At 35.8% G+C, this 27,746-nt stretch overlaps 1 protein-coding gene across 1 annotated transcript; it reads left to right on the top strand.

Moving 5' to 3' along the window:
- Positions 1-1,259: 1,259 nt before the first annotated feature.
- Positions 1,260-22,676, top strand: gtpbp1l (GTP binding protein 1, like). The gene is made up of 11 exons (XM_079807875.1): positions 1,260-1,572; positions 3,089-3,200; positions 3,277-3,457; positions 3,534-3,882; positions 3,966-4,089; positions 6,723-6,837; positions 7,261-7,405; positions 7,479-7,797; positions 11,825-12,003; positions 12,516-12,641; positions 19,017-22,676. Exons 1-11 carry the CDS (start codon positions 1,405-1,407, stop codon positions 19,128-19,130), a joined length of 1,932 nt encoding a protein of 643 aa, XP_079664001.1. The 5' UTR covers positions 1,260-1,404; the 3' UTR covers positions 19,131-22,676.
- The last annotated feature ends 5,070 nt before the right edge of the window (positions 22,677-27,746 follow it).

Below are 27,746 nucleotides of genomic sequence, written 5' to 3'. Positions count from 1 at the left end.
ATAATATGATATAATCATATCGGTTTTTAATATGCATTCTGACCAAAGCATAACTTCAGGGTTCTGTTTCGGTTCTCTTTGTTTGGGTTGCTGCCTCTTGGGTCTTGCTCTTGATTGTTGCCTGCAGACACAAATGACCAATCCTGTACAGAACACAGCAAACACAGACTCATGGAACCAATTTACACTCCATTCTGCTGACTGAACAAACAGTGTGCCAGGAGCGGGTTACAGACACTTCCAGGCATCTGTAACACCAAAGGGCAAAGAGTTGTGCGGTTTGCATTAGAAATGAACTGGCACTGAAACCAAACTGGATCCGTTGCCAAGGAAACATATGCACGGCAATTACAAATATCTTCACCTTGATAAAGCAAACAGAGATGCCACAGATGCGTTCTAATCTTTTCCTCATGTTTTTATAATTTGAAGTTAATTTAATGAGTTTGGCATCTTTCCATATTTGACGAGTGCAATAGGAGTCTACTATAAAATGTGTAAAAAAGGGGGAAAATAAACGTCTTTTTTTATAATATAATATATAATTTAATATAATTAACGGGATATTTGAGACAACACTGCCACCTTGTGTTCGCACCACTTCCGCACAACCAGGACACCCTTAAATGCAAAAGTAAACAAAAAATGCATTTGGTATAAAATGCTAACTCTTGTCTCGATTTCATTATATATCTATTAAAATATTGCATATCGCAGCTAAATAATATCTTAGACATATCGCAATCATATACTAGATTTACATTGAAAAACGTTAATGTATAGCTCTTACAGGGACTTGTTTAGACTTGCCTGCTGGCACTTTAATGTAATTATGCAAACTTATTAATTATTAACAAGTAGAAGTGCCTCGACGGAGGTCCAATTCTAACACATCTAGAAATACGTTCATTAAAGTTGACTTTAAAAAAAAAAAAAAAAGAACAGCGTATTAAACCTAGCTTTATTTTCATAAAAAGTGCCCATTCATTTAAAAAAGAAGTACTTGGTCAGACTTGCTTAGTTAATTATTCATGAGTAGGCGTCGCTTTCATTTTTAAAGTGCATAAATTACACGAGTACATCGATTACTTTTGACTTTTTTACAGTATGCCACGTGAAAACGTGTCTTAAAATCAATCTAATTTCACAGACAGTATATTAGAGCATTAAAGTTAACCAAATAAACGTTCAAGTTTAGAAAGGCTTCCTCAAGACTTGTATGTAAATACTTAATTATTCATGAGTAGGCGCGTCTCCCCAGAGGCCCCATTTTCCTCATACAAAAAGTGCATGTAAACTACGTTAGAGTGACCAAGTTGCTCGGTCAAACCAAACTTACCCCTAAAAAGAAAAACAAAACTTCGCTGGATAAATCTCTTTCCGAGGCCCACGCTGGAGGAGCACATGGCGGCGACGGAGTCCAGTTTAAGCCCCGCGGTGGAGTCGCTGGTGCCGGCTTGTATGTTCGCACCTGACCCGGGCAGCGCGGAGGATTCGCCCGGCGCTGAGTGCAGCGACGCCGGCGACAACCAGAACGGGGAAGCCGAGGATCATTTAGACCTCACCAGCAAGGTGGCTTTAAGGCCTGACAGCTGAGCTGAACTCTTCTCTGTGTGCATGAATTAATATAAGAGTTTATTTGATCAATGCGTGGTGTTTTAACACATTAAGAACTTTGAATTCAATGCAAACGCTGCTGCATGAGTGACACGTTGGCTGTGCATGTGAACGCCAGCTGGCACTACATCAACAGTGCTCAGACCCCAAACTTATGTGCATGTATGCGAGCTAACCTAAACATGATTCATATTGGGATTTCAAGGCAGTTGCATTTTAATGCACGTAAAACTGCAATAAAAAATGCAATATGAAAAAGTTTAGCTACAAATAAGGATTTATATGTGCCCCAAAATGTAATTGGATACGCTTAAACGTGTACAGATGTCATTCAGTTACATTCAGATATATACGTATTTTAAATTTCAATAAAACTATAAGTTAAACGAATTATAATATCACATATTTACTGTTTAAAAATAGGTTCATTGGCAAAAATGGCTCAGAAAAGTGACATTAGTTGTAACCTGCTGTCTAAAGCAATGACACTTTTTTATACATATGATTTTTGTTTTAATAAGTTTAGTTTGAAAAGTGTGCTTGTGCTATCATTATTTTGAAATATATATATATATATATATATATATATATATATATATATATATATATATATATATATATATATATATATATATATATATATATATATATATATATAAATGCAATTTAAATAACATTCATACACTTTATGGAAGCTTTCTGCCAGGGAATAAAAAAGGTAATTGCGACTTTTTATCTCGCAATTGTGAGTTTATATCTTGCAATTCGTTTTTTTTTCTTCAGATCAAATCAAAACAGTTTTTTCCCTTTAGAATTGTGAGATATAAACTCAGAATTGCGAGTTATAATGTCAGAATTGTGGGATGCTGAATAAATTCACAATTCTGAGAAGTCAGCTGACAATTCAGTCTTTTTATATCTCACAATTCAGAGAAATAAAGTCTGAATTATGCGATAAAAAGTTGCTATTTTTTTTTAATCCCGTGGCGGAAACAAGCTTCAATAATTCTTTGTTTTACAAAAGTCTTTTTGATGTCACTGAATATAGATATTAAAGGAAGACGCTGACTTTTTGGGACTTTAGCTTATTCACCGTATCTTAGTACACGATGTAACTATACACATCACAACATGTAAATAGGAAAATATTGGCGTTATTTTGTCACTTGTTGAGCAGTAGGCTAGCTGGAGCCATTTACCTCCAGTCTTTGTGCTAAGCTAGGCTAGCGGTGGGTGTGTCAGACAGAGTTATGGCACGTACAGATATGAGAATGGTATGTATGGACTTATCTAACTCTGGGGGATACGGTGAATAAGCTAAAGTCCCAAAAAGTCAGCGTGTTCCTTTAAATATATGAGATGCAAACCAAAATTTTGGTCTTTTAAAGAAAGTAATATAGTAAAATGCATTCTCAACAAATATTGTGTTACTTTAATAATGCAAGGATGTTTTTTTGTTATTTGTCGTCAGTTTGCATTGGTCAGCCCTACAGGAGAGCAGTATGACTGTTTACAAAAGCAGCTGCGAGAACGAATGGAGGAAGGATGTGGAGAAACCATCTATGTGGTTGGCATGGGGACAGGTGAGGTTGTTTTTCCCCCAGATGTAAATGGCTTATTTAGAGTGCTGATAAATTCTTAAGTGTCTCTGTCTCTCAGACGGTGGTGATTATGGTCTGGATGAGCGGGATATGGAAGCATCTGTCGCTACGGTGCAGTCTCTTTGCGAACAGGTTGGCGGTGACCTGATTCTGCTGAGAGAGAGGAAGGAGACGGCGGGACGTGTTCATGATTATCTTATTAGGCGCCGTGTGGGAGAAGAAGACTTCCTGGAAGTCAGGTTAGAAGACGTTTGCAAAGAACTTACATTAAAAGTTTTTTTTCCTTAAAATAATTTTGACACATTCTTGCCTCAGAGTGGCGGTCGTAGGTAATGTAGACGCTGGTAAAAGCACACTTCTGGGCGTCCTAACCCACGGCGAGCTTGACAACGGTCGTGGATTCGCCCGTCAGAAGCTTTTCCGCCACAAACACGAGATGGAGAGCGGACGGACCAGCAGCGTCGGCAATGACATCCTGGGTTTCGACCAGGAAGGGCATGTGGTCAACAAACCGGACAGTCACGGGGCCAGCCTGGACTGGACCAAAATCTGCGAGAGGTCGTCAAAGGTCATTACATTCATCGACCTGGCGGGGCATGAAAAGTATCTGAAGACCACCGTATTCGGCATGACGGGCCACATGCCAGACTTCTGCATGCTAATGGTGAGAGGGGGTAGGTGTTCCTCAGGGGTACGTACTCGGCGGGTTAAAGTTTTATGAACCTTGTCCTTTTCTTTGTCGTGAAGGTGGGAAGTAATGCGGGAATCATTGGCATGACTAAAGAGCACCTCGGTCTCGCTCTGGCCCTCAACGTTCCTGTTTTTGTAGTCGTAACTAAGATAGACATGTGTCCCGCTAACATCTTACAAGGTAACACAAATCTTTTATTTTACTTCAAGAGTTATATCAACAGCAGTTGTGGCATAATGTTGATTAGTGTAGACAACAATTTCATCTATTTCTGCACCATCCATTGACAATATCACCAAGAGACCAAGCTGTGGGTGATATAGATTGAATATATTCGACTGAATTGTTTTGTTTGTTTTCTTAAACTACAATTATATTTAAATGTATAGCTGGGGTCAAGTACAAAGAAGGCACGATAAGTCATGCCACCATGGCTGGGAGCATCAGACCAACTGCAACAATGAGCAATTGAAGACATTTTAAGATAATTATAGGCAAAATGGCTGAAAAAGCATAAATATAATCACTAGTAATACGATTTAATGGTTTATCACTTTCAACCAATAGGTGGCGTTGTGTCCAAACTGATGTGGTGTGGTCTCAGTAAGGTGTCAATGACACATGCAAAGTATTGCAGATAAAGCATTGCAGAGATACCGCATCAGAGTCTTTTGGCTTCATTCCATTGACTTCGTTGATGTGGTATATGAAAACTGTTTGATCTATTGAAACAATATCTATAAAACAATTTACGGCATGGTCTGAAGATGATCTGACACAAATTTGGTGAAAATCAGGCCAACGGTCTAGGAGGAGTTCGAAAAAGTAGGTTTTTAAAGAAAATCAAAATGGCGGACAGGAAACGTGGCCAATTATAGCAATATTGGTATCCATGTTCTCGGCCTGACCCAGTGAATCTATCAAGACCATTCAATTTTTTATTTTAACTTTTGACCACAAGGTGGCGCTGTCTTAACTTTTTGAGTAGCTACAGGGAGTTTCGTAATGATACGCCAATGCATATACATATAGCAATTTATATCTTAATACTCTATTGTAGTTGGTCAGTTGAATGCAGTTGTATGTTTTGTAAAACTATAGCGCCACCAAGTGACACAATCCCACCAACTTTTTTATGTGTCCTCAGAGTTCGCCCATAAACAAGTCAAATTTAGTGCAAATCGAAATTTTTTTTTAAAGAGTTTATATACATTTATATTTATGAGGACACAAAAAATGACCCATGCGCGACTTTTATTGCATTTTTTGGCCACTTACTATCAACATTTTGACATTTGGCCATTAGCGTTTCCGATTTTCCTACGGTGGGTTCATATCGATCGGACTAACGGTTTCAAAGATATTCGTGAAAGTTGTTTAAGTGCTAAATCCCAACATTGCACTAACCATAAGGCGAAACCTAGCATGTTTGGTATCGTTGGACACGGCAAGGATTCAGGAATCTAAGGATATGAACAAAAGTCAACCGCATCCAAAGTTATAAGCATGTAAGTGGTCCAAAACTTCTCAGACTCCTTCAGGGCATTGTGCCAATGACCCATACTAGAGGATGGAGACCTGACCCGAGCCCGACGGGACCCGTCGGTAACCGACGGGCCGGGCCGGGTTCGGACAGATATTTATAAATAATGTTCGGGTCGGGCTCGGTCACGTCAGCGCAATAAGGCATTGAACATCTGAAATTTAAAACAGCTTATGTAGGTAGCCAATGGGCCTTTTTAACTTGATGTTTTTGTGATTAAAATAAATAAAAGTCGGATGCGGGCCGGGCTCGGACAGAAAAATGCGGCCCGATCCGCACTCTAACCCATACCAAGTTTCGTTACGATACGTTAATGCGTTCATAAAATACAGCTTTTTTCTACAAAATTCAAAATGGCTGACATTGGAAAATTGGATATCATTGGACTAGGTATTAGTTTGGGCCAACTGCTCAGAAGTTATAAGCAAAAATAGCCATTTTCCATATCTCCGGACCACTATGTGGCGCTTTGTCGAAACGCTGCAGATTGCCTCAGATCACACTTGTGAGGACACGTTCCAAGTTTGGTCTGAATGCGATAAAGTGTTGCGGAGATACAGCCTCACATCTGTTTTCGCAAACTACATAAAATTAATTCGCAAATTTTTCGAGAACAGTTGGAGTTATCGAAAAGCTTTTAAAAACTTTTTGCCAACATGGCCTAAAAATGATGTGAGCCAATTTTGGTGAAAATTAGACAAACTGTCTAGGTCAAGTTCAAAAAAGTAGGTTTGTTGCGAAATTCAAAATGGCAGAAATATTGTTTCTAGCCCTTACGGTTCAAAAGTTATTTGCACAAAAGTGAGTGAAACTTTGGAAAATTGGAAAATTAGCTGTAGTTAATGTTGGGACTGTCCTCTATCAGTGTGCCAAATTTCTATGGGCTGCCATAGAGTCAAGAGCGGAAGAATAAGAACACCAATGGATACAATGCAATCGGTGCTTGGCCCCTAAATTTATTTAATAATTAAAACGTAAATTTAAATGTTGATCTGAATACATCTTTATACTTTTCTGTTAGTATAAATATTGAGATCTTTGGATTTTTAGTGCAGTGTGGAATTGGCAAACAACCCCTTTCTGGTTTCCTGGCACATTTCATGCCAAAGTTATCATGTTTCTGAAGTTGTAAGATTGGATTTACAACGAAATTAAATGTAAAATTATTACTTATTTCAATCAACAATATTCCACAAGTGCTGTCAAAAGTTGATGTAAAAGTTGATGACTCTTGACAAGTCGTATTTTTGTGTTCGTTTGTGTGCTGTAGAGACACTAAAGTTATTACAGAGGTTACTCAAATCTCCGGGATGCAGAAAAATTCCAGTTTTGGTGCAAAACAAGGATGATGTCATCGTGACGGCCTCGAACTTCAGTTCAGAGAGGTAATTTTCCCAAATCTTTGCCTGTGGCCAATAAAACAGGAGGGTCTTGTTTGTTTGTTTTTTACATTGGGCCACTAACATTGTCAACCACCAAGAACACCTTAGCAACTGCGTAGCAACACCTTGGCAACCACCACAACACCTTAGCATTCTTAGCCGCGGGTTTTGCATGAGCAAATACCTACCACATTTTCTTCAAAAACTGTAACTTGTTTTGTTTTTTTGGCTTTCTGAAAATGTAGCAACTGCTGTGACTATAATTAAATTGATTATGTAAAAAACTAAAATTTGGAAAGCAAGATTTCAGACTTTTTGATTTGTACAAAAATGGTGCTTTTTCACCCAAAGAATCAGCTTGAGAGTTATTAATGTCATCTGAAATAATAAATACATACTAAACCAAAGCATTATTTTTGCGGCTAGGATGTGTCCGATTTTCCAGATCTCGAATGTGACGGGTGAAAACATGGATTTGTTGAAAATGTTCCTGAACCTGCTGTCCCCCAGAACCACGTTTAAAGATGACGAGCCCCCGGAGTTTCAGATTGATGACACATATTCGGTTCCGGTATGCCATATCCTGTCCTTGTCTTTCTCTCTACCTCTTCCTCAGTCGCTTCAACCTCTTGTATGCTCCTCAGGGTGTAGGCACTGTAGTATCAGGGACTACTTTACGTGGATTGATACGGCTGAACGATACGTTGCTCCTCGGTCCAGACCCTCTGGGCGTCTTCATCCCCATCGCCGTCAAGTCCATCCACCGCAAGCGCATGCCCGTTAAGGAAGTTCACGGTGGGCAGACGGCCTCATTCGCCCTGAAGAAAATCAAGCGCTCGTCGATCAGGAAGGGAATGGTGATGGTGTCGCCCCGTCTCAACCCACAGGCATGCTGGGAGTTTGAGGCTGAGATTCTTGTACTCCACCATCCGACGACGATATCGCCGAGATACCAAGCTATGGGTGAGTAGAAGAGACAAATATTAAATATTAGACTGAATTTTTGTTAAATACTTTACATTAATGTATATATAATCTTAAACATTTAATAATAAGATTTTAAATAAATTCAACCAAATTTCCATAAACTTGCCACAATTTCCGAAGGTTTCCACTTTGCAACCCTACTTTTGATATAAAAAATGTAATTAACATTATTTGTATATGATCTATATTAAACATTTAATATAAATTAATACAATACAATTATTATAAAAGTAATAAAAAAATATTTAAAATAAATATTTGACAGATTTTTTTTTTCTTATATTAAATGTTTAAAAAAATATTTTAATAAGATTAAAAAAAAAAAAAAAAAAAAAAAAATATATATATATATATATATATATATATATATTATATATATTAAAAAAATAAGATATTTGGATTTTTAAAGCAGTAAATATTTATTTGAAATTGTATTTATTTAAAAAATCTAAAGATCTCCTTGTTTATACTTTTGAAACAGAAAAGGGCAACTAATTATTCAATATAGATCATCTTAAAAAATTATTGTTTTTATTATTTATTATTTATTGTATTTATTATAAAATAACTGAAAAAGAAATGTGAACCACCTTTTGTTATTTTGTATAAATATTTATTTATAATTTATATATTAACCATTATATATATACATTTTGTCAGATACCAAGGATACACACATTTTGGCACTGTAGTAATGTTTATACATTTTAATTGAATGTTTTCATGTTTTATTTCAACCAATATTATATATTACTATATAATCAAGTATAAATCTGCACTGTTTTACCTTTATGATATTGGGTAAAAAAATTATAATTGTTTAATACTTCTGAAATAATGAATATAGTATTTGAATTTGTGAAAAATGTAAATTTTGTTTTTATCTTAAAATATTAAGATGAATTGTTTTACTTTGTTATAACCAGCATTGTAGTATAAATCTATGCAGTATATTTAATATATATATATATATATATGTATAATTATATTGCTTGTTTATTTGCCCTCTTTTTTATTTAAATAATTAATAATTTAGTAATTATTTAATAATTATTTAAATTTGAACTTAATTTTATCACTGGAAATTATGCACTCAAAAGTAAATCATTGTTTGTCCATTTTGCATGACCATAAAGAAAAATGCCACATCGCAATATTGAAAATATTTGCATCTTAAACCATAGGGATGAAACGGTATAGAAATTTCACATCACGATTATAGTGACCCAAATTATCACGGTTATCAATAATATCACGGTTTTGTTCAAATGAGATGAAAGTGTTCAAAAAGAACAGATGCACACACTTAAAACATTTCAACAAGTTTTATATATGAAAATCAACAAACAACAAATAACTAAAGCAGCTCTATGCACTTTTTTAAGCTAGATTCTATTCCATGGGATTTCCTTCCTTATAATGGCCGTCGTCAATAGCAACGCATAACGCATAAATAATAATAATTTGTCGTAAATATAATCTCTAATATTATCTCTGTAAATATATCCTCAAGCAATATATTGCATTCATAAACTCAATAGAAACACGTGTGAGTGGTTATAATGCGCAACGCGATTATAACAGATGGCTTTTGAGAAGACTATAATAAGTTCAACCGCCAGAGTGGCTAACGTTAGCCCAAGTAACGTTAAGTTACCCCCGCAAATGGCGGTTGTTAATGTCAAGCCCTGATTATTATCCCTTAATGTCACCCTAGTCTTGTCTGAATTTGTTCGTTCGTTTCACGTTATTATTTCCCAGACGTAGTTTTGGTATTGAGGTCAAAGTCCACTTGCCTTGCGTTCGTAGTTTTGAAGTGTTCCCCCTATTACAGCGACTTTCTTCTGGCATGTTCTGCAGACAGGGTGACCATCTTCGATTAAGTTTCCCTCAGGACTTTTGTAAAAGCCAAAATATGACCACACCTCAGATTTTGGCCTTTTAGAAGTCTGAAAAATCTCACTGCGCTGTCACTGCCTTCTGCCATTTCTTCTCATTCAAAAAACAGCGGTGCGCGCAACAGACTGACGCTGACTGGACAAGATTTACCGCCAGTTTTCACAATCGTGATAATCACACGCGGTTTTAATGATAATTAAATTTTATACGATATTACTAACCTTCACTAGCCTGGTTAAAACCAGACCATTCTCAGTAGTAACTGAGTTATGGTCTGGCAAAGCTTCATAGACAAATCATTTCCAAAGGGGCGTCACCAACGGGCGTCGCTCAAATGCCTCTCGGCGCAATTGGATAGACCTAAAACCAATCAGAGAGATGAGGGAGATGACGTATGCAGAGCGACGGAGAAACATCTGACTCTGGCCGTTTCTCAATATGCGTTCTTGTCTGTAATTGTGTTCTCAAATAGGAAATGTCCCCGGTTTCCATTTCAGAAATCTGGTCACCTTACCTAAACCACATATTAATGTTTAATATATTATTTTTAAAATGTAAACGAAAAGAGGCAGGGTGTTTTATACTTCGTTTTATTATAAATACATAAGATAATCAATGTAGGCCTAGCTACGCGTTGCCTGAACCACATTCGTGTGGCTATTATTATTATTATGTTTAATTTTTTTATGAAATGAGGCAGTGGTGTTTTATGACATATTTCGTACGCGAACTTCTGACTTGCGTCCGTGACTTACCAAGTTTGACTCTGGAGAACGAACTCCCGAGGACGGGAGGACACTAGTCCGCCTACTATGCTCTTGACAGTATCACTCAGTATATATTTGTATATGTAGTGCAGCAGGCAATGCATATTATCTTCAATGCATGTTTATAACAAAACGAAATATAAAAAACCCAGCCTCTTTTCGTTTACATTTAAAAACACACACACACACATAATATATAGGCTATGATTATCACTGTAATAAATCAAATATGACACAAAACACAACCCAGTCTCTTTTTGTTAAATGTCAGTTTATGTGTGATCATCAATAGCAATTATACAAGTATAAGTAAAAGGTGTAAGAAGCTATACAATAAATAAAGCAATTCAGTCAAAGTCAGCGCTAGGAGACTACAACGGTAAAGTTTAATATCTTAAAAATATAAAGTTATGAAACTTCACTTTGCCCTCAGACAAAACGATCTGTCTAGGAACAAATTATAGATTAATGAGAGCAAAGATCAGCCGTTAGATCTACACAAGACGAGACGGTTTAACCACTGCAGAGACATCAGAGCCAGCGGCAGACGGCAGAAGGACTGGCCGAGGAAAGGCGTCTCTCGGCGGGCTCAATGATCGATTGAGCGCCGCTGAACCACTGGAACTCACAACTCCGAAAACGGCAGATCAAATTTTAAAAAAAGGCGCTCTCTTTATAAATAAACAACAGATTTGAGCTTTAAACAACTTCATTCACTCCTGAAAAGGACATAAAACTATATTTTATAAAACATTAACACTACCAGAGGACTCTCGCTAAGACCCATTCGTTTAGCCACCAAAGGGCCAAGCTGGTATCAGACTTTTGCCGAATCCAGTCGGTAAGACAGCGATAACATCTTTTTTAGATATAAAGGCTTCGAGTGTTGTTCTTTGCTCGGGTTTTAACGAAAAGGAGAAGTTTAAATCGCTTAAAACAGACGCGATAGCTGATTCGAACGAGTGATGCTCCACAGCAGCGGAAAATCTGCTTCAACGACGCTGCGCTGTCGTCATCGTGTAAAGCCCGCTCCAACGTTTCTAATTGGTGCCGCGATTTCTAGGGTTTAGAAATGGGTTTGAATGGACTCTTTGCCAGACTACTTGCAGAGCAAATCTAAATTTGCCGGAAGTTGTCTGGGTTTTCCCAGGCTAAACCTTCACTAAATTTTACCGTGGTTTATCGTGAAACCGGTAATCGTTTCATCCCTATTAAACCATGAGGGCGGGCCAGTGGATATTATATCACAATGTGCAAATTTTGTGTGAGAGTTGGGCTATTTTATATATATATATATATATTAGCAGTTTTTGTTGATAAGTTTCTCTCTGTCATAGTTCACTGCGGCAGTATCAGACAGACCGCCACCATCATCGACATGAACAAAGACTGTTTACGGACAGGGGACAAAGCCACCGTACACTTCCGTTTCATCAAGACCCCTGAGTACCTTCACACGGACCAGAGGCTCGTCTTCAGGGAGGGCAGGACCAAGGCCGTGGGCACCATCATTAAGGTCAGAGGTCATATGGTCATTAAAAGAGAGTTTAAAAACAAAGAGAAAAAACTAAGAATTTCACAAGAACATGTCAAGGTCACATTATGGAATTGTATTTTTTTTGCCATCTAAATTGTAAAAAACAAAAAACAAAACAAAATGATTTCTCAATTTTTTTTCCCTAATTGATAGTTTATATCCCACAACTCAGATTTTTTTTCTCGCATTTGCAAGTTTATATCTCGCAATTCTGGGGAAAAAAAGCTCGAAATGCAAAAAATAGGTTTTCATTTTCTTTGTGAAAGTTATTTCTTTTTCTTTTTTTTGTGTGTGTGAAATATGACGTTCTTGGAAGGTTCTTTGAGATTCATCCATCTGAATCGGTTTTACTGTATTGGCTGACATTATGAAATATGCATGATTGACGTCTCTACAGTAAATAGAGATCCATAACTTCCAGCATGAGTCATGAAAACTGGCGATGCATTTCCTTCTGAAACTCCTGTCTGTTGTCTGTGCGTGTACGACAGCTGCTTCAAACCAAGCCTCTGGCCAAGATGCAGTCTACCAAGAAAACATTCTCACAGGTGGAAGGATCTTTATCAGCCAGCGAGGAAACCACACAGATGGGAGGAAGCCCTCAAATGGGACAACTGGTGAGAGAAACTTAATTGTAATTGAGTTTAAGTCAGCAATAAATAAATAATAATAATTGTATGTGTTGTGTGTACATGTATATATATATATATATATACATATCGTCGCTGCCCGATGAAATTCACGTATGTCCAAAACGGTTACTTTTCAGGAAGTGAAAAAAACACTATTTCAAAAGCAGTTGAATGTAGCGTTGTCATACTTGGTACGGCATCTTTACATGTCACCATATTCTTGCCAGTTTAATGATATAATCCACATTTGACCAAAATTGAGTTTAAATGGACATACGTGCATATTTAACAGTAATGGTGGTCGATACGCGTTCTTCCGATCATTATTAGAATGGCCAAGTGGCGTTTCATATTGACAGAGGAATACGTGCTGGACATTCTCAGCCTCTGGCAAGCGGTGATCGCAGTATGAGTGAGGCATGTTCTAGTGACAATCATGACAGTAGCATTACAGGCTATAATTTGATCAGTTTGACTAAGAAAAAAAAGTTTGAATCTTATCAATGAGACCGAGTTTATTTACATACTAGCAAGCAAACTAATCTGTGAAGAACTAGATTAGAACTAAACTGTGGAGAGCTTCAATGTCGTACTTTCGGCTATCCAGTGCTGAGCTTCGAAGAAACTTCACGAGACCGGCGAGATGCTTCCACAGGGCAGGAGATACGCGGCGTGATTGACAGCTTTGACACCAAATGGATATACGTGAAAATCAGATGACATGATTTCACAACTTTTCATTGGCCATTTAGATATGTGAAGCATACTGTATACGGAAATGAACCTGGACATTCAATCCGTCGGAAAAACCTCAAAATCGGCAAAATGAACATACGTGGTTTTCATCGGACAGCGACGATATATATATATATACCGATCAGGCATAACATTATGACAGGTGAAGTGAATAGCACTGATGATCTCTTCATCACGGCACCTGTTAGTGGGTGGGATATATTAGGCAGCAAGTGAACATTTTGTCCTCAAAGTTGATGTGTTAGAAGCAGGAAAAATGGGCAAGTGTAAGGATTTGAGTGAGTTTGACAAGGGCTAGATTGTGATGCTAGACGACTGGGTCAGAGCATCACCAAAACTGCAGCTCTTGTGGGGTGTTCCCGGTCTGCAGTGGTCAGTCTCTATCAAAAGTGCTCCAAGGAAGGAACAGTGGAGAACCGGCGACAGGGTCATGGGCGGCCAAGGCTCATTGATGCACATGTGGTCCTTTCAAACAGACGAGCTACTGTAGCTCAAATTGCTCAAGAAGTTAATGCTGGTTCTGATAGAAAGGTGTGAGAATACACAGTGCATCACAGTTTGTTGTGTATGGGGCGGCATAGCCGCAGACCAGTCAGGGTGCCCATGCTGACCCCTGTCCACTGCCAAAAGCACCAACAGTGGCACGTGAGCATCAGAACTGGAACACGGAGCAATAGAAGAAGGTGAAGAAAATCACATTTAACATCACCTGGTGGCTGTGGCTCTTTCAGCAGATAATGTGCCGCCACAAAACAAAAATGGTTCAGGAATGGTTTGAGGACCACAACAGCGAGTTTGAGGTGTTGACTTGGCCTCCAAATTCCCCAGATCTCAATCCAATCGAGCATCTGTGGGATGTGCTGAACAAACAAGTCCGATCAATGGAGGCCCCACCTTGCAACTTACAGGACTGAAAGGATCTGCTGCTAACATCTTGGTGCCACAGCACACCTTCAGGTCTAGTGGAGTCCATGCCTCGACGGGTCAGGGCTGTTTTGGCAGCAAAAGGGGGAACAATATATATTAGGTCATAATGTTATGCTGATTGGTACTGGTCAAAAGTTTGGAAATGTTACATTTTTTTATGTTTTTAAAAGTCTCTTATGCTTACCAAGGCTGCATTTATTTGATCAAAATACAAAAACAGTAATATTGAGAAATATTACAATTTTAAATAAATGTTTTCTATTTTAATATACTTTAAAATATAATTTGAAGAATTATACAGCACTTATTCAAAATAGAAATATTTTTGATCGCTTTTTATCAATTTAACACATCCTTGCTGAATAAAAGTATTCATTTATTTCAAAAAGGAAGAAAAACAAAAACTGACGCCAAACTTTTGAACGGTAGTGTATGCTACAAATTATTTTAAAATAAATGCTGTTCTTTTTTTTAAGCTTTGATCACAGGAATAAATGACATTTAAAATATAATCAAATAGAAAAGTCATTTTAAAATGCAATAATATTTCACAATATTACTGTTTTCACTGTATTTTTTAACAGAGAAATCCAGCCTTGGTGAGCAGAAGAGACTTCTTTCAAAAACATTGAAATATCTTATTATTCCAAAGTTTTGAATGCCAGTGTAATATTATGAATCATTATTACTTATTTTAATGAATACAGATTATTCCACAAGTCTACACAACCTGATGATCATGTTAATAGAATCTGTAATGCTCATATTATGCTAGTTATTACATTCTTTTCTCTCACCTCATATGCTCTTTTTCCGCTTCACATCTCGGTTCTTTTAACGTTCTCTTCGGGCTGCATGTAATATTCATCTCCAAACGTTCACGGACACTTACGACCCCTTGAAATTACTCGAACCTTTTCATCCCCAAAACCTCCCTTTTCTCTTTTTCTCGTCTCCTCTTTCTTTGTGGCCTGCAGGGGACAAGGAGACACTTTATAAAGGTGACAACAAAGTGAATACGTTTTTTTTTAAACGACGAGAAAGAAATGTAAAAGGATTTTAAGCCCTTTAAGGTCAAACTCTTTAAGCTTCTTAAAATTTTAATTTACTGTAGTGTAAATCACAGAGGTATTAAGAGCAATACTTTTATGACTATAAAGGACATTAGAGTCTTAATATATTGAATTAGGCTGGTTTATTTCCTGTACAGTATTTGAATGCAACAAATCCCCTATGAAAAGCACATAACTCTTTCATTTAGACTTTACGGTTCATTGATTTTTTTTTTCTTCCATTAATGGCCACTGCAGACCAAATTCTGAGTTTGTTTCCATTTAAATGGTTCAAATTATAAAGTTGTCTTTATTCATCAATTTTGAGATCTTAAATTGCAGGTTTATGAATTTATTGAAATTTGCTCACAAAGTCTATTAAGTCTTTAATTGCCATTAATTAAGAAATCTACCGCAACTATAAGAAGCTTTAGCTGATAAATATACAATATGATTGTGTTAAATTCAGGAAATAATTACATTAAAAATAATGTAAGTCTGAGATTCATTGAATGTCAAAAAAAATGAAAGAGAATTGTTCCAAACATAGAAAATTAATAAAATGTACGTTTCATTTGTTTTGCGAAGGAGAAAATTACAAAACAATAATTTTAATAATTATTGATTTATATTATTTTATTTGATGGCTCGACACACTTAGAAAAATAAACGTTTAATGTTCTTGTAATACATAATTGAATGTCAAAAAAATTAAATAATTGTTTTAAACTTGGAAAATATTTTTTTTTTATTTGTTTTGCTAAGGAGAAAATGACAAAAATTATTATTATTTTTTTTTTAATATTTAATTTAATTTCAATGTATTAAAATTTGCTCAGACAATCAAGTCTTTATTGCCACTAACCTTAAATTGGCCAAAAAAAATTGTAAAAAAGTGAAAGAGAATAGTGTTAACCTGTTTTGCTAAGGATAACTTAAAAATCATTAGTATATACATTTTATTTTATTTTATGACATGACATGACATGACATGACAAACTTAAATGAACTTTTAATGTGCTTTTAAAAATAATTGAATGTAAAAAAAAATGTGTTGAAGGGATAGTTCACCTAAAAATGAAAATTAGCCCATGATTTACTCACCCTCAAGCCATCCTAGGTGTATATGACATTCTTCTTTCAGACGAAAACAATCAGAGTTTTATTAAAACTAGGGCTGGTCAAATTAACGCGTTAACGTGGGCGATTAATTTTTTCAGCTTAACGTATTAAAAATATTTAACGCAAATAACGCAGCGTCCGTTTTTATATCCATTTTTGCCTAGCGTTACATGATCATCACGCTCCTATTCATGTAAATGCTTCCAAGCGCGACAAGACACGAGAGAACGCGCTGTATGTCAATGCCCTGTCTGTGTGTGTGTGTGTGTGTGTGTGTGTGTGTGTGTCAGTGTCCTGTCTGTGTGGCTGCGTCTCATGTCAGCTAATCGAGGGACACTGACACACACACACACACACACTCGACACACAGATAGACTCGCGTCAGTTTCCTGCTCAAATCGAGTTCTCTTTTGCTCTTGAACAAACAATAACACAGAGGATTTTGAGTATTCTCATTTTAGGAGTCTTAAATTAGTTAAATAACGTCTTAAATGAACTTAAAGAGTTGTGAGGAAATGAGATGTGCGGGACAGCGCGTGAGATCCGCGGCCGATCTTAAAGTGACAGGAGCACTGATGATGCCTGTCATTAATGTTCATCAAAGAACAACGGGAACAGAGAAAATTGTAGCTTTAATGAGGATTAATCTATATTTCATTTATTATTTATGCAGTTAAGAAAGGTGTTTGATAATTATTACATTTCTAACAGGGAAGACCACAGGTAAAAATAACATTTATTATTTGAGGTTTATGTAAAGATTGTTTTAAGTTCACTTAAATTAAAAGTAGTTTTTTTAAAGCCTAATAAATGTTGAAATTGGGAGCTTTCAGTTATACCGTAATGTAACGTCATTAATGTTTCAGAGAGACATCAGTGATACTGGCCTTCATTCATAAAAACATGTAATTACAGCACATATTTAAAATATACTGTCTTTAAATTGTTTATACATTAATTTGGAGTATATATGAAATTATTACAATATCAAAATATTATTACAGATTACAGAAAAAAATGCGATTTAATTAGTACTTTTTTTTTTAATTGATTCCCAGCACTAATTAAAACATATCCTGGCTCTTCAAATCTTTATAATGGCATTGACTTCATGGGTCGTTTTTGAAGTTCATTAAAAGTCATCTATCCATCATATAACTGCTCCACACGGCTCTGGGGGGTTAATAAAGGCCTTCTGAAGTGAAGTGGCGCGTTTGTGTAAGAAAAATATCCATATTTAAAACTTTAACTTTTTAAAACATTATAGTGCTTGGATTAGCCAGGACTTTTTAAATATAATTCCGATTGTATTCTATATTATATATTATTAATATAGAATATATATATACATATATATATATATATATATATATATATATATATATATATATATATATATATATATATATATATATATATATATATATATATGTATATGTATTCTATTATTTTATTTTATTTGATGACACATGACAAACTTAAAGGGGCTATATGCAACTTTTTCCCCAAAATAAACGTAACAATAGCCTTTTTATTTGACCATTTATGACTCAAACATCTCCTGATGAGCATACTGACACCTTGTCCGCTCACAGTGGGTGCACCTATAAGCCTGTATCCTATTTTTCCTATTTTCTGGCGGGTAGGTTTTTCCCGCGCTGTCTGCGGATGTGACGTCACCACCGCTGCGAGAGCGAGCAGAAAATAAGAGCAGTTCTGTTTTTTGGCCACAGGTGTCAGTCGCGAGTTTAAATTTCAGAAAAACGCATATAGCCCCTTTAAAAAAATTAACTTTTAATGTGCTTTTCTATAGAATAAAAATCAACTATTGACCAGTGAGTCCCCTGAACTCTTGAATATTTTGGTTTTGTGATTTTCATAAACTTCAGTTGAATTTCTTTAAATTTGCTCATTCAATCAAAACTTTTTGATTGAAAAAAGATAGTTGAAATTACATGGAAATTGATTTTGACAAACTGCTAAAAACCCTGTGCTTATCATTGCGATTCCAACGTGACCATACGACAACTGCATCCATTACAGTTTGTTACTACATCGCAATGTTGTTATGGGGGAAAAAATGTTTACAACACACTATACAACATGGTATTTTTAAAGTGAGTCTCCCATTGACAATTAAAAAAAAACTAAATTGTATGGCCATATTTTAATTTGTTTTGCTAAGGTGAAAATGACAAACAAATTAGTTCATTTATTAGTTCATTATTAATTATTTTATTAATTCATTGGAACTATTTTTCAATGTTTCTCTCTTATTGAAATGACACAATTGAACAAAAACGTATAAAAACAACAACCTAGTACTTTTAAAGCGAGATTTTGTATTGTCAATTTTAAAGATGAACTTTAATGACCAGCTAAAAAAACTTAAATCTGTTTTCCATCACAAAAGTCGACTATCTATTCAACTATTGACCAATGAGAAGCTCCCTTTAACTCTGGTTACCACCCTAAATAATGTGGTTTTCATCGTCTCTTTCAGTCGACGTCCGGTGGAAGCGGTCGACGGCGTGGCGGCCATCGGCACAAAGGCAAATCAGCACTGAGCAGCGGCACTGGACCGGCAACCACAGCTGCTGGAGTGGGCGGCAACTGAGTCTCCTCCATCTCTCCCACCCGGCACTACTGGTCATCTGACTTTAACATTTCAGTGAACACCAGAGGGCAGTAAAGCTTTTTTTCCCCCCTTTTTGTTTGCTCTCACTAAACTGGACCGAGTTATTCCTCCTTAATTAGAAACGTTCATCTCCACTGACACAATCGTGCCAAAACCCTGACTGACAAGCAGCTGTTGTGTTCCTCGTCCACCCGCTCCCTCAACCCTTTTACTTAATATTCTGTCAGCCATCGGAGTCTTAACATCCTGTAATAAACACCCCAAAATCCCGGATTTTGTAGCCGGAAAGTTTCCCCGAGGACCCAATTAAGGAGCCTAGGACTGAATCCCTGTTTGTGTTCAGCGATTTTGCTATTTTTCATGTCATTTTTCCTCCTTCAATTGAATTTGGCAAATGCTAACGGAGATGAAAGGGAGAAATCTGTTCTGCTTGTCAATCTCTCATGCCCCCTCATCCTCTTCTGATTTTAATGAGCGTTGTAGCTGCCGAGACGCACGGAATCACGGCAGATAAAACCGGTCCCTCTTAGAGCGTCACAAATTAGGTGATGCTTTTTCATTTCGTGACCCAGCATTACTTTCAAAAGGTCTCACCTTTTCAACAAAGAACGTTTTTTTTTCAACACGGAACGTGGAGCTAACCGAGACGACATGTGGCATTTAATTAGGATTTCTACCTTGATTTTCTCATTAAACCATATTTTCTGTCCATTCTTATTTATTCTAGACTCTTTTTAAATTAATTTACCTGTGCGAGCCACTTTTGACCCAACCAAAGCGAGCGTAGACCTTGAATAAATTCAAATAAAATGGACAATTTGGTCATTTACTTTCTGCCATGTCGTTTCCAAACCAGCATGACTTTCTTTTTTCGGTGGAAGACTTGTTGCTTTCCATGCAATTACAATGAATGTTTTTATTTTATCAATCACTTTCCTGTGATTTGACGGGTGAAATGTAAAGATTTCACCTTAGTGACGGTTCTTTCGTATCACTAAAGTGCCATAAATGTGATCTATGATACTTGTGAGCTATATTTAAAATCTTAAAGGGTCAGTTCGCCCAAAAATGAAAATTATGTAATTAATTACTTGCCCTCATGTCGTTCGAAACCCGTAAGACCTTTGTTCATCTTCCGAACACAAATGAAGATATCTTTGTTGAAACCCGATGGCTCAGAAAGGCCTCCATTGGCAGCAATGACATTTCCTCTCTCAAGACCCATAAAAGGGACTAAAGATGTTGTTAAAATGTCCAATCATTTTATGAAGCGACGAGAATATGTTTTTGTGGGGAATGAAATCGAAATAATGACTTGATTCAACAAGTTCTTGTCTTACGTCATATTCTCGCGCATGCGTCATGGTGCTTCGTGAGTTCAAGAACTTGAACAGAAGACAAGAACTTGTTGAATAAAGTCGTTATTTAGATTTTTTTTTGCGCACAAAAACTATTCTCGTCGCTTCATAAAATGATTGTAGAACCACTGTCTTTAGTACCTTTTATGGGTCTTGTGAGTGCAAATGTCATTGCTACCAATGGAGGCCTTTCTGAGCCATCGGATTGCAACTAAAATATCTTAATTTGTGTTCCGAAGATGAACAAAAGTCTTATGGGCGTCGAACGACATGAGGGTGAGTAATTAATGACAGAATTTCCATTTTTGGGTGAACTGACCCTTTAAAGGGATAGTTCACCCAAAAATTTAAATGACCCCATGATTTACTCACCCTCAAGCTGTCCTAGGTGTGTATAACTTTTTTTCAGACGAATACAATCGGCGTTATATTAAAAAATATAATTTATCCTCCAAGCTTTATGATGGTAGCGAATGGGGGACGAGATTTTGAAGCCCAAAAAAGTGCATCCATCCATCAAAAAAGTAATCCATACAACTTCAGGGGGTTAATAAAGGCCTTCTGAAGCAAAGCGATGGGTTTTTCGGAAAAAAAATCCATATTTAAAACTAGCTTTCTGCCTACGCAAGTCGACTTGTGCCAAAAGAATAACCCCAGACGCGATGTATGACGTGGGAAGCTAGTTATTTTAGTTTATAACGTTTTAAATATGGATCTTTTTCTTACACAAATGCATCGCTTCGCTTCAGAAGGCCTTTATTAGCCCCCTGGAGTTTATGATGGATGGATGCACTTTTCTGGCCCACAAAATCTCTAACCCCCCCTCCCCATTCACTGCCATTATAAAGCTTGGAAGAGCCAGGGCTTTTTTTAATATAACTCTGATTGTATTCGTCATATACACCTAGGAAGAGGGTGAGTAAATCATGGGCTGATTTAAATTTTTAGTTGAACTATCCCTTTAAGTCGCATGATAGCTTTGTGCGAGAAAAAAATATAATTTCGTTATTTACTGATATTCTTCCCCTACTGTTTAATTGTTATTAGCAAATTGAGTCCGTGAGTAAATAGTCAAATTTCTTTTGCATCACAAAAGTAACATAAAAGTGGTCCATCATACTTGTGCGATATATTTCAAGTCATACGATAGCTTTGTGCGAGAAACAAGACGAAATTTAAGGTGAAAATGATTTACTGATATACTTCCCCTATTGTTAATCATTGTAACCAAATTGAATGAATCATTCAGATGGTTTTGTGACTCTGTATACAAATACATATCTCACGAACTTTACATAGAGATGTAGGATGGACGTCAAATTTGTTTTTACTTCAATTTTGGTCTATTTCTTACGCAAAGCTACCAAAATGTCTTCTAAAGACTTCATATGGACCACGTTTATAGTGCTTTTGAAGCTTGAAAACTATAGTTCCCAGTGTAATTGCGAAAAGAGCAACTGTTGCACAAAATAATGAAAGTCATACAGTTTTGGAAAGACTTTCGGGTGATTAAATGACCAAATTGTCACGTTTGGGTGAACCTTAAGTGGAGTTTATATGAAGTAGTCCATGATAAGATACAGAGTTCAACACTGATAAATTCAAATCTTGTCTATCAGGATATCGTTTCATAATGTCCATTGCAATTTTTTGTCAAAGGAAAAACACAATGCCCACACGATTGAACATAAATAGCTTTCATTTACATAGTTTTCATGAGCCCAATGGAGCAGAAGGCATCGTTCAAGGCAGTTTTGGTTCTCGTTCTTGGGTTTGATCTGCTGTTCTTATCTTTTGAATCGATAAAGGTGAACCACAAGGTCTGGACTATCAGGAAGATCTTTAAACATCGATTTTAGTTTTATCCGAGGCAGCAGTAGATTTTTTTAACACATGATCTCTACAAGTTCAGTCAGAACGGCTTATGAAGACCATAAGCAAGCCCTTAAGTTATGCAAAATAGATTTTCTTCAGGAACCTGATGGATAATATTATTTTTTGTAATATTTTTCATTTCTTTTTGTTCTTTTTTTCTCGCCCCAGGGCTGGTATGTGAAATGATTTTCAACACCCAATGCATTACTGTTTTCTTCTTGATTCAACCCCCTTTTCAGTGCATGATTTGGTTTTTTCGCATTCAAATATTTATGTACATTGTGTACAAATGAAAAAAAAAAACGTAATTTGTGTTGTAAATCCTTTTAAATAAAATGCAAAGTTATACATAAACTTTCTTTAAATGCAGTTATCACTTACTTTACCATTTCTGACAGATCAAATGTAAATATTTTACTTCAATTGTCTTTAATATCTACTGTTATGTCTCTGGCTCGTCTAATATGAAACAACTCCTCCTCTGAGAAACTATTGAACTGAATTATTTGTAAACATTTAGTTTATTTTCCCTCAGACACTCATTTCTAATTTGTTATTCGCTCTTCTCTCCAACACGCCGAACAAATATGCCATAAAAGAATCAAATTACTTACTGTCCCCAGCCCCACTGCTGCGTAAAAAGATATGAAACACTCTTAGCCAACAAAACTGAGGCATTTAGGTATTTTTTTTTTCAAAACTCATTGAAGTGGCGGCATTAAAAAGCCAGCCGAACATCAAGCCACATGGTCAAACTGAGTCCCGTGGCGGCCCTATTGCCTAATTTCCAACCCTTTATGTCCCTTCTCCACCGGAGGGGTCGGATGCCAGTTGTGTCGCTGAGATTCCAATAAACGTGTTATTCAAAAAGCCAATTCCAGTCAGCACCATGTGTCGCCTTGGCATGCTCAATTGTATTGAGGTTTTTGATGCACCAGTAAACGCCATTAAACTCTTAAAAAAAAAAAGTTTAATTAAATTTTAGGTTTCCCCTCTAGCTTTTACACTTTTAAAGAACGCTTGTGCATGTCGATGAAGTCCGTAAGGTGTCCATTTACCAATTTTTTTCAGCAGCCTTGTTTCCGGAAGTATTTTTCCCATTGGGAGTTTTATACAAAACCATGAACCAAACCAACCAACTAATCACAACATTACAAACTTTAATTTGAAGCAAAACGGTATTCAAAAATCTGACAAAAAGACAAGACTTAATGAATTTAATGAGGGAAAGAACTACAATCCCATGAAGCATTGTGAATGACAATCAAATAAAAAAAAAAACAGATAAATATAAAACTACTGATTTAAAGATGTTGATTGTGTATATAGTAACAACATTTTACATTTATTGAAAATATTCATATATATATATATAAAAAAATATATTTTAAAGAATGTTGGTAACCAGACAGTTGACGGTACACAAAAAAACGGCAGCTGTGGTTGCCAGAACTTTACCGTAAAAAATACGGCAGTAACGTTTTAGGTGTTTAGGGAGAGCACCATATCATTTAAAGGTTTATAATTTAATAATTACGGTTAAAAAAAATTTTATTTTACAGTTCAAAACCGTATAATTTAAAGGTTTATAATGTAATAATTACGGTTAAAACATTTTTTTATTTTACAGTTCAAAACCGTATAATTTAAAGGTTTATATTGTAATGATTATGTTTACACTGTAAACAATTTACGGTATAAAAACATATTTCATTAACTGAAATAATGTTAAATTACCAACCTATTGAAATACTAATATCTGTTATGTATCTTTGATATATACGGACAACGACCAATCACAGTGGTGATGAGAATCACGTGATGAATCAAAGCTCATCACAAGCAGCTTTTAAGAGGACAATACTAATATATAGAAGGTGCTCAGTGTCATTCACACAAACACTAAACACCATCATCATGGTAACACGACATTAAAAAAATGCAATAAACATTAATTTAACAACATCAGATGTAACATAAAACCCTAATGTACATAACTGATTAGAAAAAACAAAGAAGAAACATAGTTATTGCAATGAAAATACATCAAAGTGTCACGCAGGGAATTCTGGGAATGTCAATTTACGGGTTTTCACTGTAAATTACTCAATGACTTGTTCTTTTTCACTTCCAAAAACTTTAACGGTATTTTACTGTAAAATTAAATGAAATGTAAGGTTAGATCTATTACAGTTATTCACCGTATATAGTATGGAAACTTTCTGTTAACCAATTAACTGTTTTTCACCGTAACTGTTTTTTACAGTAAAATACCGTTAAAATCACAATAATTTTTTACAGTGTAGCCATCGACTTCCACGATGGAAGTCAATGGGGACCATCAACTGTCTGGTTACTATCAATTTAAGCATGATTATTTAAAACATAAGTTGAAAATAATGCAGACTGATGGATTGACGAAAGTATATACCGACGATTAACAACCTGGTTGTTAAAAATCAATTCTCCTATGGAGAAAATGAATGTGATTTTTACATCCCGAACCCAACTGTTGTGCTCTATACTTACCAATGATGTAAAGTCTAGGCAACTACCGAAAAGTTTATGAAGGGTAATTCATATTAGGGCCAAAAGAGCTAAAGGCGTCCAATGCAGTGTTAATTTTGACAGCACATTTTTATTTAGTTTTAGTCATATTTTAGTCACCTGAATTGTTTTTAGTTTTAGTCGACTAAATCTACAGTAGATACAGTAGAATGTGCGCATCTGTTACACTGGACATCAGTTTTGACTGGATCTTTTCCCTAATCGTCCCTCCCTAACATTTTCGCTCGTTTTTATTTGTTGACGAAAATGACAGTTGATTTTCGTCATATTTTTCGTCATCCAACACTAGTTTTTATTTAGTTATCGTCTCGTTTTCGTCAGTGAAAAAAGGTAGTTGACGGAAAATCAACGAATCATTTCGTCAACGAAATTACCACTGATCCATTGGCATTGCTAACACTTGGCAAAATTTCATATTAGACTTAGGGGCTGTTTACACGAAACAATTTTCAACTAAAAACATTTAAAAAAATTATGCGTTTTGGCCATTCATTTACACGACAACAGCGTTTTGGGTGTCTAAAAACGCAAACTTTTGAAAGCGGGTTTCAAAGTGACACGATGACATCATGCACATGCGTATTTCAGTCTGTAGTGTTTCATCGCCACCTAATGGTTTGGCAGCAGAATACAGCATTTTTAGTAGTTTTCGCGGATCCGTGTGAATGGGGATCGTTTTGACAATGGTGTCGTCTGTACCTGGAAAACTCGAAGGAAAAACTTCTACGTTTTAAGCATATCGCTGTCGTATAAACGTACCCTTAGTTTAACTGTTCCTTTAAGGGAGCTCAGCAGCAGTTCTAAACCGGTTTAGCTTCAGAAGCCAAATTTTATATTTGAACACAGTATAAAAAAATTTATTGTTCAAAAGCAAGCAACAATTTAACATATGGCGCATTTAAGCCACATTAGAAAGATCGTAATTATGAAGTGTCAGTGAAAAAACATGGCGGACGCAATGTATAAAATGATTATTATTATTTCATTTACAATAAAACTAGCTAAGTTGCATGTACAAAATATGATTTTTCAGTTTATGACGTTATGGTACAATACTAAAGCAAAAACACAACTGATGTACATTCTTTATTCATCACTGTACACTCAAAACAAAATATAAGCTTTTTTTGTAAGATTGACGCAATTTAGTTAATAGGAAAATTCCAAATTGAATTAAATAACCCTATTTTTAATTAAATAATTATTAAATTAAAATATGTAAAGATTATTCAATTTAATTTGATGGAATTTGACTATTAAACTATTAATTAAATTTCGTAAATGAAAAAAAAAAGGCTTGCTTCTAGTGTAGAAGTAGTGTTAAAACTTTCTGTATTTTTTTCGCCATCTTGCTCCGACCAAAGTCATTTGAATGCACCTGACCTCGTAATAACCACTTCCCAACTTATAATAATAATAATAATAATAATAATACATTGTATTTGTACTGCACTTTACATTTGGAACAAATCTCAAAGTGCTACAGTTAAGATCATTTAAGAAGGATAAAATACTAATAGATTGAATAGTTAAAAGTCATAAAACTTGTCATCAACTTGTAAATACGAACTTCCCAGGAGGACTAATATTCGCACCAAGATTCTGGGTCTTATTTTATCTTACCTTTTGTACTTTTGTTCGTGGCTTACGAAGATGAAGGCGAGCTACGCAGCCTGTCCATGTTAGCATCTTGTTAACTCAATGAATTTGGAGTTGTGACACTGGTGGAGAAAGTAGTTGTTCCCTTCTTTCTGTATACCCGAATATCTGCCTTCGTTTTCAAGGTCATGTGCAGAAGCTGGAAAGTTTGCCACATTTGCTGTCCTCAGAAGTATTGATTATATTTCAGCATCTGAGGCCGCTTAGCGTTTATTAATTAGAGCTCTGCCCCTCATTTAAAGCATGACTGGTTAATCCTCAGTGCATTATTTTACGTATTGGCAGTGCATAACCACAGGCTAATTAACAGAAACCATGTTTGGACAAAGCAAAGAGGATTGAAGCTTCCTCTGTCAAAACAATGTCATTCTTTGACTTTGTTTAGTCTGCCTTTCTAAGATGAAAGACTTCATTTTTTTGTATTTTCTTTGTTCAATCAAGCCTAGTATGTTACCAATTTGCAAACATACTTTGATAGCCGTCTCACTGTCAGGCTTCCCTACATCAACTACACTCTGTTATCCTTACAACTACTAAAAATGCTTTGAAATCAGCAAATCTTTAAAATAAAAAGAAGAAAAAACTTACCTAGTTATTCTAAAATGAGACATTTTGAACTGTTCAAAAGTTTGGGGTCATTAAGAATTTTTTTTTTTTTTTAGAAAGAAATTATTTATTTTATTCAGCAAAGTTGCATTAAAATGATCAAAAAATGACAGTAGAGACACTTATTATGTTACAAAAGCTTTCTGTTTCAGATAAATGCTGTTCTTTTGACCTTTCTATCTATCAAAGAATCCTGAAAGAAATTATACACACCTGAAATGTTTCATGAGCAGCAAATCCTCACATTAGAATGATTTCTGAAGGATCATGTGACACTGAAGACTGGAGTAATGATGCGTAAAAATCAGCTTTACTTCACAGGAATAAATTAAATGTTAATATTAAAATATACCAAAATAGAAAAGTTATTTTAATTTGTAACATATTTCACAATATTCCTATTTTTGCTGTTTTGGATCAAATAAATGCAGCCTTGGTGAGCAGAAGAGACTTCTTTTGAAGACATTAAAAAAAAATCGCACTGATCCCAAACGCTTGAACAGTAGTGTATATTGCATCAAAAGCCGGG

The sequence above is a fragment of the Gobio gobio genome, assembly GCF_949357685.1.
Source record: "Gobio gobio genome assembly, chromosome: 24".
Lineage (NCBI taxonomy): Eukaryota > Metazoa > Chordata > Actinopteri > Cypriniformes > Gobionidae > Gobio > Gobio gobio.
This window is presented reverse-complemented; position numbering and strand designations above follow the sequence as displayed.

What these genes read in the sequence shown, in the direction of transcription:
- gtpbp1l (XM_079807875.1), top strand. Translation starts at nt 1,405, where the DNA reads ATGGCGGCGACGGAGTCCAGTTTAAGCCCCGCGGTGGAGTCGCTGGTG. An exon ending in GCCGAGATACCAAGCTATGG is followed by an intron (nt 7,798 to 11,824) that starts GTGAGTAGAAGA and finishes TCTCTGTCATAG; the next exon opens with TTCACTGCGGCAGTATCAGA. An exon ending in CCGTGGGCACCATCATTAAG is followed by an intron (nt 12,004 to 12,515) that starts GTCAGAGGTCAT and finishes CGTGTACGACAG; the next exon opens with CTGCTTCAAACCAAGCCTCT.